Below are 19310 nucleotides of genomic sequence, written 5' to 3' on the forward strand. Positions count from 1 at the left end.
GTTGACAAGAACAGACTCCTGAATGCCAGTACATGAAACAACTAAAAAATATTTAGATGCAGCTGTCACACCAGCAGAGGCAACTGGCGAGGAATAAGCGGTTCCTTAATCACTCATTCATTCAATTATTCATTTACTCAACACGTATTGAACTTCTCTGTCCTTCAGCATTTAGGCAAACAAGTTTTACTTGTGCTGCCTGGAGCGGACCTTCCCTACCTGGAAGGATGGACGACTGCCCTTTGTTTAAAACAGGAAATTCTCAACAGACTTCCCTGTCCTCTTGATCGCGTGCCGACCATCGTTGAACAGGTATATAAAACTGTCTTCCAGCATTCATGTCCCACAATTGTGTTTATAACAGCAACAATATTACTTATAAAAAATGTAAGAATACTTTATCAAAGAGTCAAATAAAAATTTTTATCCAAGCCTGACACTTAAGAAGGCCTTTTCCCTTTTTTTTAGTATAAGTCGTTGAATACTTGACAAGAAAAGTGTTAATTTCTTCTTTTATTGCCATCTCAAGTACAATGGCATTTCTTTTCTCTACTTTGAAATTTTTCTATTTCTAATTTCTCCATATTGAAATGCTAGACATGTCAATTTCCTCCCAAATTTTCTGTCATCAATATTTTCCTATCTAGAAAGAGATACTTACAATTTTTAAAAATCTATTCCTTCCCTGTTCCAACCTCTTAGTAATGAATTTCTTTTTACTTTAAAGTGATTTTCTAGAATACTAGCATGAGCTTAGAGTCCATGCACTACAGATTCAAATTAATATAGTTCCCTCCTTGGGTCCTTAGCAATTAATGAAATTCAAGCTATAATTATTTATTTGGGTACCTATTATACCATATTATATCTAATCCATTCATCCTGGACTTAAACAAAGATGTTAATACATTCTGATAGGTTCAGATGAATGCCAAAAATCATCGAAAAGTAGAAATATGTTTTCTAATTCTAAAATCTAGCCTTTCATGAGAAGGGTACTATCATTCTTTTAAAAACTTCTGTGAGGTATTGTTTTATCTGTTAAATTAATCTTACTGTCTTTAAAATGCCTTACATCAGAGATTTTCAACTTTAATGTGCTTAGAAAATCATGTTGTTATAAAGGTAGATTTTCAATCCTTAAACTTACTATCTCTGTGGGTCTTGGTAAGGCCCAGAAATTTACATTCATAAATTCACATCAAGTGTGATTCTGGAGCAATCACACTTTAGAAAGGCTCCCTGAGAGCCGCACAGAATTACCGTTGGTTTGCAAGGTTAACACTGCTGCCACCACTATTTGATTCAGTTTTTAGATTACAGTCCAAGGCAGATCATTTGAGAAATACAAAAAAATCACCATTCAAAATGTTTTATTTTGTAATCTTCCTTAACTAGACTTAAAGAATCAAGATTAAGTTCATAAAAGTAATGTGATTATTTTATGGATTGTGGAAATGTTGTATCATTATTGCTATAATAGACTCAGTGTTTTAAATCAAATCCCTTCAACTTATAGGCACAGGTTGGCTTACTTAAAATTTTAAATTTCAAACTTCTAAACTGTATTATAAAAATTCAACAGAAAATTCTAAACTCATTATCTAACATCTTAATTTTGCCAAATGGGTAGATTATATACGGGCGTTATATACTCAGAATAAGACTTTGGATCAAGAATATCTCCTCTTCACTGGTACTGAAGGACAGGTGAGGTAAACCTCAGGCAAACACGTGGCCTTGCAATGACAGAGTACTCGCCATAGAGAGAAAGACACCAAGAATTTTCAGCCTGATTTTTTTGTCTTTCCTCTTCAATACTATATAATTTCTTCAGATCACTTAACCACTGTCTCAGCATCCCAGCTTCATAACGAATATAATATTGCTTATTGGTTACTGATCAAATGAGATGAGTGTTAATTTTCATAAATTAGTTTAGCTTACTAGGAGAGAAAAAGTAAAAGATATTATTATCATATATGATCACTTACGTATCAGTTTGAATACTATACTTCAAAAGCTCTATATATCAATAGCATAAAAGAGAAAATTATTTCATATAGAAGCCAGGTAGTAATTTTGAATTTTGAAATCTAACATCTACATTCTGTATTTTCATAAAGTGAGTTTCATTGATTCATTCTGCTTCAGGATCTCTTGTGACTTTAATGTAAAGAAGATGGCATTATTAACAACTGTATATTTCTGCTAATGAAAGAAAAAATATGTTTTTAAGGGATTACTCATCTACCATGAATTTTTCATTAATTTTCTCATGTGTTATAAAACTGTAGATCAAGTTTGCCAAGAATATCAGGGGTTTGACTACGTGTTCTTTGCATTTTGAGAACTTGTTTAAAGATTATTTATTCGGAAATGACAAAAGAGGGAAATACACCATACACAAAAATGGATTACAAGCTGCATGATATCCAGTGTTAAAGACATGCAATATTGGCAAGCACAGTAATAAGTAAAATTTTAGATTCTGAACAATATAGAAAATTGAAGCCTCTTTTTGCTCCTAAAAGCACTCAGGGGCTTTATCTCACTTGGCATGAGTAGACTAAATTTGAGGGCTGGCATTCAAGTCTAGTAGAAAATTATTTCACCAACAAGAATGGGCTATTTTACTGCCCTTCTGGAGCAGGTAACAACCTCCTAGTCACGTTTTCATCATTATTGCAACCATATCAAGAAGCAATGGGAGTTTATCCAGATTCCCAAGTATTTTCTTTTCTTTGCAAAGAGGCAAAAGGATTGCTTGGTTGAGGTGCTTCCCTCAATTAATTAGGGATTACAGTTATTAATAAGGGCACATGATGCTGCTGCCTTGAGGAATACACTAAAAAGTCCAGGTTTGACTCCATCCACTCACAATAGGTATGAAATGCCCCCTTGAGGTTTGATTCTTAAGCAGAATTTATGAGGATCTTGCAAAGGATGGAAGTATTGATATGTATTTACCTCTTTACAGTGCCAGGAAGGGGAGACTCTGGAGTTCGTATGAACAATACGAATCTTAAAGAGTGTTCCAATGTCTCCAACTGTGATCTATAAAGGAACCAAGAGAACTTCTTTCAATGTAATTTCACAAAATCCATTTTATTTTTTGGGGGGGTGGTACGCGGGCCTCTCACTGTTGTGGCTTCTCCCGTTGCGAAGCACAGGCTCCGGACACGCAGGCTCAGCGGCCATGGCTCATGGGCCCAGCCGCTCCACGGCATGTGGGATCTTCCCAGACCAGGGCACGAACCCATGTCCCCTACATCGGCAGGCAGACTCTCAACCACTGCACCACCAGGGAAGCCCACAAAATCCATTTTTTTTAAAACCTTATATTAGGACATTATATTTTGATAAAGTAATCAATCTATCAACAAGGTTTTAGAATTATAAAAAGTTATACACCTAATGACAGAGTGCCAAAATATATGAAGCAAAAATGGACAGAACTGAATGGAGAAACAGTCTACAATAATTGTTGGAGACTTTAACACCCCACTTTGAATAATGGAAAGAACAACTAAACAGAAGATCAGTAAGGAAATAGAGGACTTGAAAAACATTATACACCAACTAAATCTAACAGACATTTATAGAAAGCTCCACTCAACAACAGCAAGAATACATAGTTTTCTGAAGTGCACATAAAACATTCTCCAGGATAGACTATATGTTATGTCAAAAAAGAGGTTTTGAAAATTGAGTAAGATTGAAATCATACAGAGTATCTTTTCTAACTACAATGAAATGAAACTAGAAATAAATACAAGAAAGACAACTGGAAAATCCACAAATACATATAAATTAACCTACATACTCTTAAGCAACAAAGAAATTGCAAGGGAAATTTAAAAATACCTTGAGATGAATGAAAAAACACAAAAACATAGTGGATATTGCTGAAAGCAGAGGTCACAGGGAAGTTTTAGCTGTAAACCATAAAATATGAACGTACTTAAAAGGAGAAAACCATTTCAGGTGAATGTCCATCAACTAGACTGGCAAGCTTGCTGTGAGAGAAAACTTCTTTGGAGATTTTGATCCAATAAATCCAGAGACTCTAAGGAGAGGGAGAAGGAGGAGGGGTAGGAGAAGGGAGGGAGAGAATGAAGGAAGAAGAGGGTGCGGGTAGGAGGAAAGTGGGAAGAGGAGGAAGAGGAGGAAGAAAATGGAGGTTCTCAAATAAATAACCTCTAACTTTACAACTTAAGGAACTAGAAGAAAGAGGAGTAAACTAAATGCAAAGCTAGCAGAAGAAAGGAAATAATAAACTAGAATGGAGATAAAATAGAGAATAGAAAAACAGTAGAATCAACAAAACCAAAAGCTGATTCTTTGAAAAGAAAAACAACAAAATTTACAAACTTTTAGCTAGCCTAAGAAAAAAAAAGAAAACTCAAATTACTAAAATTATAAATGAAAATAGGGACATTACTACTAACCTTACAGAAATAAAAAGGATTATAAAGGAACATCATGGACAAGTTATGCCAGCAAATTAGATAACCTAGATGAAATGGACAAATCTTTAGAATCACACAAACTATCAAAATGTACTCAAACAAAACAAAAGAAAAAGAAAGTCTGAAGACGCCTGTAACAAGTTACTGAAGCAGTAATCAAAAACTTCCCAACAAAGAAAAATCTAGGACAGTTGGCTTCACTGGTGAATTCTACCAAACACTTAAAGAAGAATTAATACCAACTCATCTCAAAATCTTCCAAAAAATAGAGGGGATGGGAACACTTCTTAATGCATTCTACAAGGTCAGCGTTACCCTGATACCAAAGCCAGACAAAGACATGACAAGAAAACTAGAGACAAAGCCACTTGTAAACATAGAGGCAATAACGGAACTTAAAAGCTTTTGCACAGCAAAGGAAACCATAAACAAGATGAAAAGACAACCTTCAGAATGGGAGAAAATATTTGCAGATGAAGCAACTGACAAAGGATTAATCTCCAAAATTTACAAGCAGCTCATGTATCTCAGTATCAAAAAAACAAAAAACCCAATCCAAAAAAGGGCAGAAGACCTAAATAGATATTTCTCCAAAGAAGCTATACAGATTGCCAACAAACACTTGAAAGAATGTTCAACATCATTAATCATTACAGAAGTGCAAATCAAAACTACAATGCAGTATCATCTCACACCAGTCAGATATGGCCATCATCAAATGATCTACAAACAATAAATGCTGAAGAGGGTGTGGAGAAAAGGGAACCCTCTTACACTGTTGGTGGGAATGTAAGTTGATACAGCCACTATGGAGGTTCCTTAAAAAACTACAAATAGAACTACCATACGACCCAGCAATCCCACTACTGGGCATATACCCTGAGAAAACCATCATTCAAAAAGAGTCATGTACCACAATGTTCATTGCAGCTCTATTTACAATACCCAGGAGATGGAAGCAATCTAAGTGTCCATCAACAGATGAATGGATAAAGAATATGTGGCACATATATACAATGGAATATTACTCAGCCATAAAAAGAAACGAAATTGAGCTATTTGTAATGAGGTGGACGGACCTAGAGTCTGTCATACAGAGTGAAGTAAGTCAGAAAGAGAAAGACAAATACCGTATGCTAACACATATATATGGAATTTAAGAAAAAAAATGTCATGAAGAACCTAGGGGTAAGACAGGAATAAAGACACAGACCTACTAGAGAACAGACTTGAGGATATGGGGAGGGGGAAGGGTGAGCTGTGACAAAGCGAGAGAGAGGCATGGACATACATACACTATCAAACGTAAGGTAGATAGCTAGTGGGAAGCAGCCGCATAGCACAGGGAGATCAGCTCGGTGCTCTGTGACCACCTAGAGGGGTGGGATAGGGAGGGTGGGAGGGAGGGAGACGCAAGAGGGAAGAGCTATGGGAACATATGTATAGGTATAACTGATTCACTTTGTTATAAAGCAGAAACTAACACACCATTGTAAAGCAATTATACCCCAATAAAGATTTTTTTTAAAAAAGTTAAAAAAATTAAAAAATAAAAATAAAATGCACTAATATAAAAAAAAAAAGAAAAATATATAGAGGCAAAAATCTTCAACAAATACTAGCAAACTGAATCCAGAAGCATAATAAAATGATTATACACTCTGACCAATGGGATTATACATCCTGACGAAACCATCCTGATTTATCCCAGGAATGGAGAGTGGTTCAACATACAAATATCAATGTAATACACCACATAAATAGAATGAAGAGGAAAAAAAAAAAAACTCATCTCAACTGATGCAAAAAAAAGCATTTGACAAAATCCAACACATTTTCATGATAAAAACACTCAACAAACTAGAAATAGAAGGGAACTTCCTGAACATAACAAAGGGCATCTATGAAAAACCAACAAGTAATATCATACTTAATGATAAAAGACTGAAAGTTTCCTCCTAAATCAGGAACAAGATAAGAATGCCAGTTTTCATGACTTCTGGTCAACATTGTACTGGAAGTTGTAGGTATAGCAATTAGGCAAGAGAAAGAAATTTTAAAACATCCAAATTGGAAAAGAATAAATAAAACGATCTCCATTCACAGACTATATGATCTGATATATAGAAAATCCTAAAGATTCCACACACACACACAAAAAACTATTAGAGTTAAAAAATGAATTCAGCAAAGTTACACAATACTCACACCACACAAAAATCTGTTGCATTTCTATAACTAGTAATGAGCAATATGAAAAAGAAATTAAGACAACAATTCTATTTATAATAGCATCAAAAAGTATAAAATTCTTAGGAATAAACTTAACCAAGGAGGTGCAAGACTTACACACAAAAAACTGCAAAATATCACTGAAAGAAAGTAAATAAATATAAACATATCATGTTCATGGATTGGAAGGCTTAATATTGAAAAGATATCAATACTACCAAAGTGATCTACAGATTCAGCATATAATCCCTATCAAAATCTCAATGGCCTGTTTTGCAGAAATGGAAAACCTGATCCTAAAATTCATATGGAATTGCAAAGGGCCAGAAATAGCCAAAGCAATCTTGAAAAAATAAAAACAAGGCTGGAGGACCCAAAATTTCTGATTTCAAAACTTACTACAAAGCTATGGTATTGAAAACTGTGGGGTACGGACATAAAGATATATACATAGATCAATGGAATAGAATTGAAAAATAAACCCTATGCATCTATGGCCAGTTGATTTTTGACAAAGGCATAGGGTTATTCATGGGAGTAAGAATAGTCTCTTCAAGAAACAAAGCGAGGACAACTAGGCATGTCCCTGTAAAAGAATGGAACTGGACTTTTACTTCATACCATATATAAACTGTAACTCAAAATAGATCAAAGAACGAACATAGAAGAAAACAAAGTGGTAAGTCTTCGTGACCTTGGATTTGGCAATGGTTTCTTAGATATGACACCAAAAACACAAGGAATAAAAAAAATTAGATGAATTGGACATCATCAAAATTAAAAATTCTTGTGCATCCAAAGATACTATCAAATGAATGAACCCACAGAATGGGAGAAAATCATATTTCTGATAAGGGTCTAGTATTCAGAATATATAAAGAACTCTTACAACTCAACAGCAAAAAGAAAAAAAAAAAAATTTTTAAACTGGGCCAAGACAGGGAGATCAGCTTGGTGCTTTGTGGCCATCTAGAGGGGTGGGATAGGGAGGGTGGGAGGGAGACGCAAGAGGGAGGGGATATGGAGATATATGTATAGCTGATTCACTTTGTTATAAAGCAGAAACTAACGCACCATTGTAAAGCAACTATACTCCAATAAAGATGTTAAAAAAGAAAACAAGAAATTAAAATGGGCCAAAGATTTGAATAAATATATATCCAAAGAAGATACACCAATGGCCAACAAGCACATAAAAAGATAATATCATTAATCATTAGGGAAATGTAAATCAAAATGACAATGAGATCCCACTTCATACCCATAAGGATTGGCTAGAATTTTTTTTCGAAAATTGACAAGTGTTGGTGAAGATGTGGAGAAACTGGAATCCTCATACATTGCCAGTGGAAATGTAAAATGGTACAGCCACTGTGGAAAAGAGTTTGGTGGTTCCTCAAAAAGTTAAACATAGAATTACCATATGACCCCAGAAATGTCACTCCAAGATATATACTCAAAAAAAAAAACCCCAAAAATAAGTGATTCAAAAAATATTACTTGCACACAAATGTTCATGTCAGCATTATTCACAATAGCCAAAGGGTAGGAAAAAACCAAGTATCCATCCATAGATGAATGGAAAAACAAAATGTGGTATTTCCATACAATGAAATATTATTCAACCGTATAAAGGAATGAAGTATTGACACTTGCTACAACATGGACGAACCTTGAAAACATGCTAAGTGAAAGAAGCTAGACACAAAAGACCACATTTTATATGATTCCATTTATATAAAATATCCAGAATTGGCAAATCCTTAAAGACAGAGAGCAGATTAGAGGTTGCTAGGGATTGGGGAAAAGGGAATTGGGAGGGACGGCATAATGAGGTCTCCTTTTGGGGTGACTAAAATGTTCCAGAACTAGGTAGTGGTGATAATTGAACGATATTGTGAATGTACTACATGCCACTGGATTGTTAACTTTAAAATGGTAAGTTTTGTATTGTAGATTTTACCACAATAAAAAAGGAAAGAAAAGACCTATACAAAGAAACTGTAAGGAAAAAGAAAAGGAAAGGGGAAAACAAAAGCTTTCTTAAAAACCCTTAGAATAAAACAATTCATGAGAATAAATGAACACTATGATCAAAATCAAAAACAAATTACTAACGCTAATGAAGCCATCACTTCTACAAACAAGACATACATGTAGCAATCCCAGGGTCAAGCAAGAGAGACCAAGACAACAGAAACAGCTGAAATGCAGGTAGCAGTGCTAAGAAAAACAGAAGCATCAAACTATGAAAATGGTTTCCTGTGGGAAAGGAAAAGGGAATGGGGGTTATAGGTGCTCCTATCTTACTACAGAATTCACCTTAAATTTAATGATTAACCCTTCACCATGTGAAGGTATAATTTGATTTAAAAGTAAATGTGAAACAATAAAATAGCAAAACAGCCCAGACTCTTTTGGTACAATCACCTCTAAAACTATTTCTTACTCATGCAAAATAACAACAACATCTTCGCTTTTCATTTTTACTCGTTAATGACCATTGACACAAGAAAGAGTTTATTCAAATATTGACTCATATAGAAAGTATGGAAAGAACAGTTCAAATTAAACTATTAGTTTCATTCTAGATAGCTCAACCTCTTCTGTGATGTATGTGGGCTGAGTACACAGGTTGTAGTAAATCAAACACCCAGGACCACATGGAAGGGGTGTTGTGTGAAGATCAAAGATACTCAAGGACCCTTTTTTCTGATTGTGACTTTATTCTCTGTCTCTACCCGGTTCTAGTCAATCCCTCTGTACCTCCAGTCGTTGGTTCCACGGACATCGCTAAGCATCTGAAGTGCAAGGTGCTGGGCTCACATCAAGTCCTGCCTTTGATTGCGAGTCTTTCTGTCTCTAGTTTAACAATGTGACCCGGGTCCCCCCTGCTTCATCTTTGCTACCTCTGTTTCTCCCTAGATCTTGATCTCAATGTGTCCAGCCAAGACATAATAATATGATGACAACTTGGCCTTCCTTTATTTGATCATTTATTTTTCCCTTTTTGACCTTGACTTTCAGGTTCATCTGTTAGAGCCTCAGACAGAAAGGCACAGCCCTTGCTCCTGGCATTCATGAGTATACAAACAGCAAATGCTGGTCATCCAGTATTTCTCTCTAGCTGTTGTCTCTTATTGTATTGCAGTTTTATTGGTGTTTTAACCCACTTGAGCAAAAACTGCCATGAATTACTTTTGATTGATCTTCTACAGGACACGTTGCTATAATAGGAAGCACTCAATTCCATAGATTGCATTCATTCCAAACTACCTACCTACTAGCTGTATCCCTTATATTACCAGGTTTTATTCAGTTTTATTACTTACAGTAAATATGTCTTCATGGCCATGAAATCGAGCTCCATCTGTTCCATAAAGATATATGGGGGCTGAACTTCTATGATGTCCATAAAATATAATATAAATCTGTGAGCTTGTCCCAGCATTTGGCAAGTCACTGGTGATTATGGAAACTTTCCATTTACCACCTATAAGAAGCACAAATAACACAGAGAATTACAACAACTTATAAAAATGGAAGACTCAGAAGAAAGGTCATCATAAAGCTGGGAGAGTTTAGGCTTCCCTGATGGCGCAGTGGTTAAGAATCCGCCTGCCAGTGCAGGGGACACGGGTTCGAGCCCACATGCCGCAGAGAAACTAAGCCCATGCGCCACATCTACTGATGCCTGCACGCCTAGAGCCCGTGCTCCACAACAAGAGAAGCCACCGCAATGAGAAGCCCACACACCGCAAGGAAGAGTAGCCCCCGCTCGCCACAAATAGAGAAAGCCCACACGCAGCAACAAAGACCCAACACAGCCAAAAATAAATAAAATTTAAAAATAAAATTAAAAAAAAAAAGTTATAAAAAAATGAATATCCTTTCTAAAAATAAATAAATACTCAATAAAATGACTATGTCCTACAGTGTAACTGGGAGAATATTTCTAGAAGATCTTTAATAAAGTTGTCATAGTTGATCATGCCTGGACAACAAGAGAGTCACTATATAAGTTCTCTTAAGTTCCCAGCATTTTAACAAAATATCTCCAATAGTCTTAGCTCTGACATATAACACTGGGTTGGCCCGAAAGTTCATTCAGGTTTTTCTGTAACATCTTATGGAAAAACCCAAACAAACTTTTTGGCCAAACCAACATGTGCATTCAGAATTATACCTTTTAAGATATTTTGAGTTTAGGTGTTTACTTTCCAAAATTAAAAATTATGTAATAATTTATATAAACATAAAAATTGGAATCAGATAAGTTAGGAATTCAAAAGTCATCTGGTACAATTTCTTCACTTATTGTTTTAAGTATTCCTAATTAATAGATAAATTAACCTGAGTTCCACAAATGTTAAATAAATTTTGTATCATCCAGCAACAAATAAAAACAGTGCTAGAAAATGTATGGTTCCTGGTGAACATAACTGAGATTAACTAAACATCATAACACATTGATAGTGGTATGATATTACTTCCTACAATTTTAATTTAATTTTGCCAGGTTTCTTTGGAGTGAACATCAAGAGTTGATCAGTAAGAGAACTGAAGTAATGAGAAATTATGGTAATACACTCAAGCTTATATTAAAGAAGAAAGAATATGATGCATAAAATTCAGAACTATGGACTTAAATAACATTCTACTCTTTAGGCTGTGATTTTCTCTCTCCCATATTTGAACTGAAGTGTATTTTCCCATCTTGATCCTTCAAATAGCAATCAAATTCTAGATTTAAATTTTACTTATATGGTACAATAAATATATGTTAAATGAATGTCTATTTTTAAAAATCCACTTTAAAACAGGAAATTCTACTTTATTTTTCCAACACATAGTAAAAAGCCATGTTAGGCCACCTAAGATGATTATCTTGGTAGACAATCACTTAGTAAATAAAAACATCATTTTAAAAAATTGAAAGAGATGAATAGGCTATCTTTAACAACAGCAGAAGCAGCTAAATTGCAATTACAAACTATAGAGCTGGGAAAATCCTAGCTGTTTTATGTAGAGTAACTAGTATGTTAGTGCTTGTTTGAATAAAATGAAATAAAGCTCTTCAGCTTTTGCTCTCTTAGAAATGCAGCAAAAGAGTTCAGGGGAGAATCAATACTTGCTAAATGTACAAGGACCAAATCAATAGGGAAAGAAATTGCATTTTCCAACAACTAAGACGGAAAAGGATGAACTGTATAGGAATAGAAATCAAAATGAAAATAATGAAATATGATGTCTGTTTACCACATGTTTTTAAACCATTTACCTCTTTAAATCATTAAAACCTTAACCTTGGGAGGAAATGTTGTAAAAACTGGAGCAGAATCTAAAGATCATGAACCGAGATTCATCTTTTAGTTCATATCTTCAGTCAATCGATAGCCAACAAGTCATTGAGTCACTACTGGGTGTTCAGTGTCATGGGCAGTAGATGGAAATCACAGAAGATGTCTTGGTCCTCCATTAGCCTATAATCTATATGAGGTAGGAAGGCCAACACACCAAAAAGGAAGAAATATCAGAACATTCTTAAGGTAGGATTTTGGTGAAGTGGGCCCAGGTCACAGAAAAGTTAGCAAAACTAATTTTTTTTAATTAAAAAAAAATAACTGGCCAAAAAAAAAATCAATAGAAATTAAACAAAGACGGTACAAAACCTTGTCCTATAATCTTTGTAAAACAGAAGGCAAGAGAAGAGTGAGACACAATTTCAGGAATTTATAGGGCACCTAACACAGCTTCCTCAACAACATTATGGGAGAAAGAAGGTGAGTAGATAACACTCTAAAAACCTTGTTAATATTCATACCCTATTAGGCTCCAATTTGAAAGAGTGGGTTGAAGGGGTGAGTAAATGGGCTGGAGAAAAACAGGACGCAGGGAGTGGACAAATAGCTTGATAAAAGATTCAAATTACCATAACATACGCAAAATAACTAGAAAATTTCAATAGCCCTTTATCTTTTAAAAAATAATTATTAAAATTTATAGTTAAGTCATTTTCACAAAGAACTACAGGCCCAGATGGTGAATTTTCTACCAAACCTTTAAGAAACAAATAATGCCAATCCTACACAAATCCTTTGGAAGAGTTCCCAACTCATCATGTGAGATGAGCATTACTCTGATACTAAAACCAGACAAAGGCATAAAAAGAAAACTACAGAGAAATAACCCTCATGAACATAAATGAAAATATTTTAACAAAAAATATTAGGAAATCAAGTCAACCACAACCTTCAGGTTTATCTCAGGAATGCAAAGCTTTTTAACATTTAAAAATCAATGTAATTCACTACATTAACAGAATAAGAGAACAGGTATCTGATCACCTCAATAGATATCAAAAAAAAAGCAGCTGGCAAAATTAAATACCCATTCATGATAGAAACTTATTATTGGAAATGATGAAAATGAGAAACACTCTTATTAGAAACTCAAGTAAAGGCAATTCTTGTTATAAAGTGACAGAGAACTTCACTGAATTATGCTCTATTATTCAGTGGAGGAAATAGTACTTATAGGTGATGAACTTACATGTTTACCTGAGATTTCCGTCAAAATGTGGAAGGTGTGCCCTGGTTTCTCCTTGCTGCTTATGGTAAAAGTTCAAGAGGAGAGGGATAAATTGAGGAAGAAATTGTTACGCAAAAAGGAGCCAGCACTTGATGATCTGGAAAATTCTCAACCTATCCAGATATCCTGTTCTGGAAACAGAGCCAAGGGCCTGTGGCTTAGGATCCACTCAGCCATCGCAGCAGAAGCCAGGAACAGAGACGGAGTTATCCAGGAAGAGATCCGTGGAGAACTCTTGTGTCTAATGACGTGAACACCCATGACATCCACTGAAGACCAGCAAGGTGTTCAAGAATTTCATTCCAGCAGCTGAAAAGGGCAGAAATGGGATGAAATAAAGGAAGAATGACTCTGAGGGCAAAGACGGTGGAGTCACTGCCCTGGTGGGCTGAGGGGGCAGGGCTTCCACCCTGGGGGGCCATGAGGAGGGGGCTGCTGCCCCAGCAGGGCCCAGAGAACAAAGCAGTAAACCACAGAGGTTTATTCCAGGCCCTTAAATCTAATGGAATTTGCCCTGCTGGGTTTCAGACTTGCTTGCGACAGGTGACTGCCTTTTTCCTTCTAATTTCTCCCATCTGGAATGGGAATATCTAGTCTATGCCTGTCCCACCATTGTAATTGGGAAGCAGGTAACTTGTTTCCTAGTTTCATAGGTCTGTGAATGGAGAGGAATTTGGGCCCGAGATAGATTACGCCCAGTGTCTCACCCATACCTGATTTAGATATCAAAAATGGGATTCCAAACTTTTTGAGATGATTATATGATATTATATGATAAATGATATTTTGGACATAAGTTGATGCTGGCATGATTAAGACTTTGGGGAATGTTGGGATGTGATCGATGCGTTTGGCATACGAGAAAGGCATGAATTTCCAGAACCAAAAGGAGAACTATTGTGAGTTAAACTGTGTCCCCAAAAAGATATGTTCAAGTTCTTACTCCTGGTACCTGTGAATGTGACCTTATTTGGAAACAGGATCGTTGCAGATGTAATTAGTTAAGGTGAAGTCACACTTGAGTAGGGCAGGCTTAGTCTTTTAAAAAGAGAGGAGACACAGAGACAGAGACAGCGAGAAGAATGCCAGCAGAGATTGCAAATACGCAGCTGCAAGCTGAAGAATTCCAACTTCTAGCATCCAGAACTATGACAGAATAAATTCCTTTTCTGCAAGCCATTCTGACTATGTTAATTGTTACAGCAGTGTTCGGAAACTAATGCAAAAAGTGACTATATATGCAAACTGTGTTACCTAAATGAATACAACTCAGCAATTAAAAGACATAAACTACTGATACATAGAAAGATTTGGATGAATATCAAGCTTTATGCTGATTAAAATCCTAGTCACAAGAGTATACACTTTACGATTGCCACAACAAGTTCTAGGAAAGGCAACCTTATCTGCAGTAACAAAAAGCAAGTAAGTTATTTCTTAGGGCCAGGGATGGTGGAATTTTCTGCAAAAAGCGTGAAGAAACAATTCGGGATCATAGAAGTATTCTACTGAAGTGGTGGTTCTACAGGTGAACTTGGTTGTCAGCTCATCACACTGTAGACTTAAAATGTGTGCATTTTGTTTATATAAATTATACCTGAATACACTTGATTGTTTTAAACAGCAAATAAACAAAAACTTGTAAAAGCCATAACTTAAACTGGTTAAGTTGGGGGTAAAAAAAAACTGCCACACAAATGAAAAAGGATTAATTTCTTTCATTTGCAAACAGCTCATACAATCAATAAAGCAAAACTAAACGTGGATTTCACAACAGAAAAAATGGGCAAGAATACGAAGAAGAAATTCATTAAAACACACACACAAGTAGCAAAGAAACTGAAAATATGCTTAACTTCCTTGTAACTAAAGAAAGGCGAATCAAAACAAGACATGGCTTTTCATCTATCAGATTGGCAAAATCTTTAGTTTTAGATTATCTAGTGCTGTGAGAGTGAGCCTTCTCACACACTGTTTGGCCTCATGTAGTTTCCTGTACCCTTTTAGAAGGGCAATTTATCAATATCTATGAAAATCCACAATTCACATACCCTTTGATCTAACAGTCTTACTGCTGTGATCTACTGTACAAATATACTCACAAAGATACCAAACTATGTGTAATAAGAACATTTTTCAAAAGACTCCTTGGAAGAGTGAATATCTGGACACAGCCATATATCTTTTACTACAAAATGAGTCAAAGAAATAATGAAACAGCCACAGTGAAATGCTACACAATACAACAATTTTAAAACAATAACTAGAAGATGGCAGAGGAGTAAGACGTGATCACCTTCCTCCCCAAAATACATCAAAACTACATCTACATGTGGAACAACTCCTACAGAACACCTACTGAATGCTGATAGAAGACCTCAGACTTCCCAAAAGGCAAGAAACTCCCCACATACCTGGGGAGGGCGAAGGAAAAAATAAAAAACAGAGACAAAAGAATAGGGACAGGACCTGCACCAGTGGGAGGGAGCTGTGAAGGAGGAAAGGTTTCCACACACTAGAAGCCCCTTCACGGGCGGAGACTGCGGGTGGCAGAGGGGGGAAGCTTCGGAGCCGCGGAGGAGAGCACAGCAACAGGGGTGCGGAGGGCAAAGCGGAGAGATCCCCGCACAGAGAGAGGATCGGTGCCGACCAGCACTCACCAGCCCGAGAGGCTTGTCTGCTCACCCGCCGGGGCAGGCAGGGGTTGGGAGCTGAGGCTCGGGCTTCGGAGGTCGAATCCCAGGGAGAGGACTGGGGTTGGCTGCAGGAACACAGCCTGAAGGGGGCTAGTTCACCACGCATAGCCAGGAGGGAGTCCGGGAAAGAATCTGGAACTGCCGAAGAGGCAAGGGACCATTGTTTCAGGGCACGCAAGGAGAGGGTATTCAGAGCACCGCCTAAACGAGCTCCAGAGACAGACACGAGCTGCGGCTATCAACACAGACACCAGAGACGGGCGTGAGATGCTAAGGCTGCTGCTGCAGCCACCAAAAAGTCTGTGTGCAAGCACAGGTCACTCTCCACACCGCCCCTCCCGGGAGCCTGTGCAGCCCACCACCGCCAGGGTCCCGTGATCCAGGGAAAACTTCCCCAGGAGAACACACGGCACACCTCAGGCTGGTGCAACGTCACGGCAGTCTCTGCCGCCGCAGTTCGCCCCGCATTCCGCCCCCCTCCCTCCCCCCGGCCGGAGTGAGCCAGAGTCCCCGAATCAGCGGCTCCTTTAACCCCGTCCTGTCTGGGTGGGAACAGACGCCCTCAGGCGACCTACAGGCACAGCCGGGGCCAAATCCAAGGCTGAACCCCAGGAGCTGTGAGAACAAAGAAGAGAAAGGGAAGTCTCTCCCAGCAGCCTCAGGAGCACCAGATTAAATCTCCACAGTCAACTTGATGTACCTGCATCTGTGGAACGCCTGAATAGACAACGAATCATCCCAAAATTGAGGCAGTGAACTTTGGGAACAACTGTAGACTTGGGTTTGCTTTCTGCATCTAATTTGTTTCTGGTTTTATGTTTACCGTATGTTAGTATTTAGAGCTTATTATCATTGGTAGATTTGTTTATTGATTTGGTGCCTCTCTTCCTTTTTTTTTTTTTTTTTTTGCAGTACGTGGGCCTCTCACTGTTGTGGCCTCTCCCGTTGCGGAGCACAGGTTCCGGACGCGCAGGCTCAGCGGCCATGGCTCACGGGCCCAGCCGCTCCGTGGCATGTGGGATCTTCCCAGACCAGGGCACAAACCCGTGTCCCCTGCATCGGCAGACGGACTCTCAACCACTGCACCACCAGGGAAGCCCCCCCCTTTTTTTTTTGTACATATATATTTTTTTCCCCTTTTTCTCTTTTTGTGAGTGTGTCTGTGTATGCTTCTTTGTGTGATTTTGTCTGTATAGCTTTGCTTTTGCCATTTCTCCTAGGGTTCACACTGTCTGTTTTATTTGTTTTTTAGTATAGTTTTTAGTGCTTGTTATCATTGGTGGATTTGGTTTGGTTGCTCTCTTTCTTTCTCTCTTTTTTTAATTAATTTTTTATTTTAAATAATTTTTTTCTATTTTAATAACTTTATTTTATTTTTTTCTTTCCTTCTTTTTTTTTCTCTCTTTTCTTCTGAGCCGTGTGGCTGACAGGGTCTTGGTGCTCTGGCTGGGTGTCAGGCCTGAGCCTCTGAGGTGGGAGAGTCAAGTTCAGGATATTGGACCACCACAGACCTCCCAGCCCCACATAATATCAATTGGTGAGAGCTCTCCCAAAGATCTCCGTCTCAGCGCTGAGACCCAGCTCCACCCAATGGCCAGCAATCTCTAGTGCTCCATGCCAAACAACTAGCAAGAGAGGAACACAACCCCACCCATTAGCAGAGAGGCTGCCTAAATCATACTAAGTCACAGACACCCGAAAACACACCACCGGACACAGCCCCGCCCACCAGAAAGACACGATCCAGCCCCACCCTCCAGAACACAGGCACCAGCCCTCTCCACCAGGAAGCCTACACAAGCCACTGAACCAACGTCACCCACTGGGGGCAGACACCAAAATCAACAGGAACTACGAACCTGCAGCCTGCAAAAAGGAGACCCCAAACACGGTAAGTTAACCAAAATGAGAAGACAGAGAAATACACAGCAGATGAAGGAGCAAGGTAAAAACCTACCAGACCAAACAAATGAAGAGGAAATAGGCAGTCGACCTGAAAAGGAATTCAGAGTAATGATACTAGAGATGATCCAAAATCTTGGAAATAGAATGGAGAAAATATAAGAAACATTTAACAAGGATTTAGAAGAACTAAAGAGCAAACAAACAATGATGAACAACACAAAAAATGAAATTAAAATTTCTCTAGAAGGAATCAATAGCAGAATAACTGAGGCAGAAGAACAGATAAGTGACCTGGAAGATAAAATAGTGGAAATGATTACCACAGAGCAGAATAAAGAAAAAAGAATGAAAAGAATTGAGGACAATCACAGAGACCTCTGGGACAACATTAAACCCACAAACATTCTAATTATAGGGGTCCCAGAAGAAGAAGAGAAATAAAAAGGGACTGAGAAAATATTAGATTACAGTTGAAAACTTCCCTAAAATGGGTAAGGAAAAAGTCAATCAAGTCCAAAAAGTGCAGAGAGTCCCATACAGGATAAAACCAAGGAGAAACATGCCAAGACACATATTAATCAAACTATCAAAAATTAAATAGAAAGAAAAAATATTAAAAGCAGCAAGGGAAAAGCAACAACTAACATACAAGAGAATCCCCATAAGGTTAACAGCTGATCTTTCAGCAGAAACTCTGAAAGCCAGAAGGAACTGGCAGGACATATTTAAAGTGATGAAAGGGAAAAACCTACAACCAAGATTACTCTACCCAGCAAGGATCTCATTCAGACTCACTGGAGAAATTAAAACCTTTACAGACAAGCAAAAGTTAAGAGAATTCAGCACCACCAAACTAGCTCTAAAACAAAGGGTAAAGGAACATTCTCTAGGCAGGAAACACAAGAGAAGGAAAAGACTTACAATAACAAACCTAAAACAATTAAGAAAATGGTAATAGGAACATACATAGCGATAACTGCCTTAAAGGTAAATGGATTAAATGCTCCAACCAAAAGACATAGATGAGCTGAATGGATACAAAAGCAAGACCTGTATATATGCTGTCCTCAGGGGACCCATTTCAGACCTAGGGACACATACAGACTGAAAGTGAGGGGATGGAAAAAGATACTCCATGTAAATGGAAATCAAAAGAAAGCTGGACTAGCAATTCTCATATCAGACAAAACAGACTTAAAAATAAAGGCTATTACAAGAGACAAAGAAGGACACTACATAATGATCAAGGTATCAAACCAAGAAGAGGATAAAACAATTGTAAATATTTATGCACCCAACAGAGGAGCACCTCAATACATAAGGCAAATGCTAACAGCCATAAAAGGGGACATTGACAGTAACATAATAATAGTGGGGGACTTTAACACCCCACTTTCACCAATGTGAAAGATCA

At 37.5% G+C, this 19310-nt stretch overlaps 1 protein-coding gene across 1 annotated transcript in view; it reads right to left on the bottom strand.

Annotated features, from left to right (window-relative positions):
- Window positions 1-19310, bottom strand: part of RP1 (RP1 axonemal microtubule associated) — a 193549-nt gene that overhangs the window by 150815 nt on the left and 23424 nt on the right. Inside the window, 3 exon segments of the mRNA XM_089898599.1 lie at window positions 137-351; window positions 2967-3057; window positions 10037-10197. Of these exon segments, the coding sequence (XP_089754725.1) occupies window positions 137-351; window positions 2967-3057; window positions 10037-10197 (467 nt within the window).

This window comes from Delphinapterus leucas, chromosome 17, assembly GCF_059928025.1.
Source record: "Delphinapterus leucas isolate spDelLeu-1000000601 "Yukka" chromosome 17, BTC_Dleu_Yukka2, whole genome shotgun sequence".
Lineage (NCBI taxonomy): Eukaryota > Metazoa > Chordata > Mammalia > Artiodactyla > Monodontidae > Delphinapterus > Delphinapterus leucas.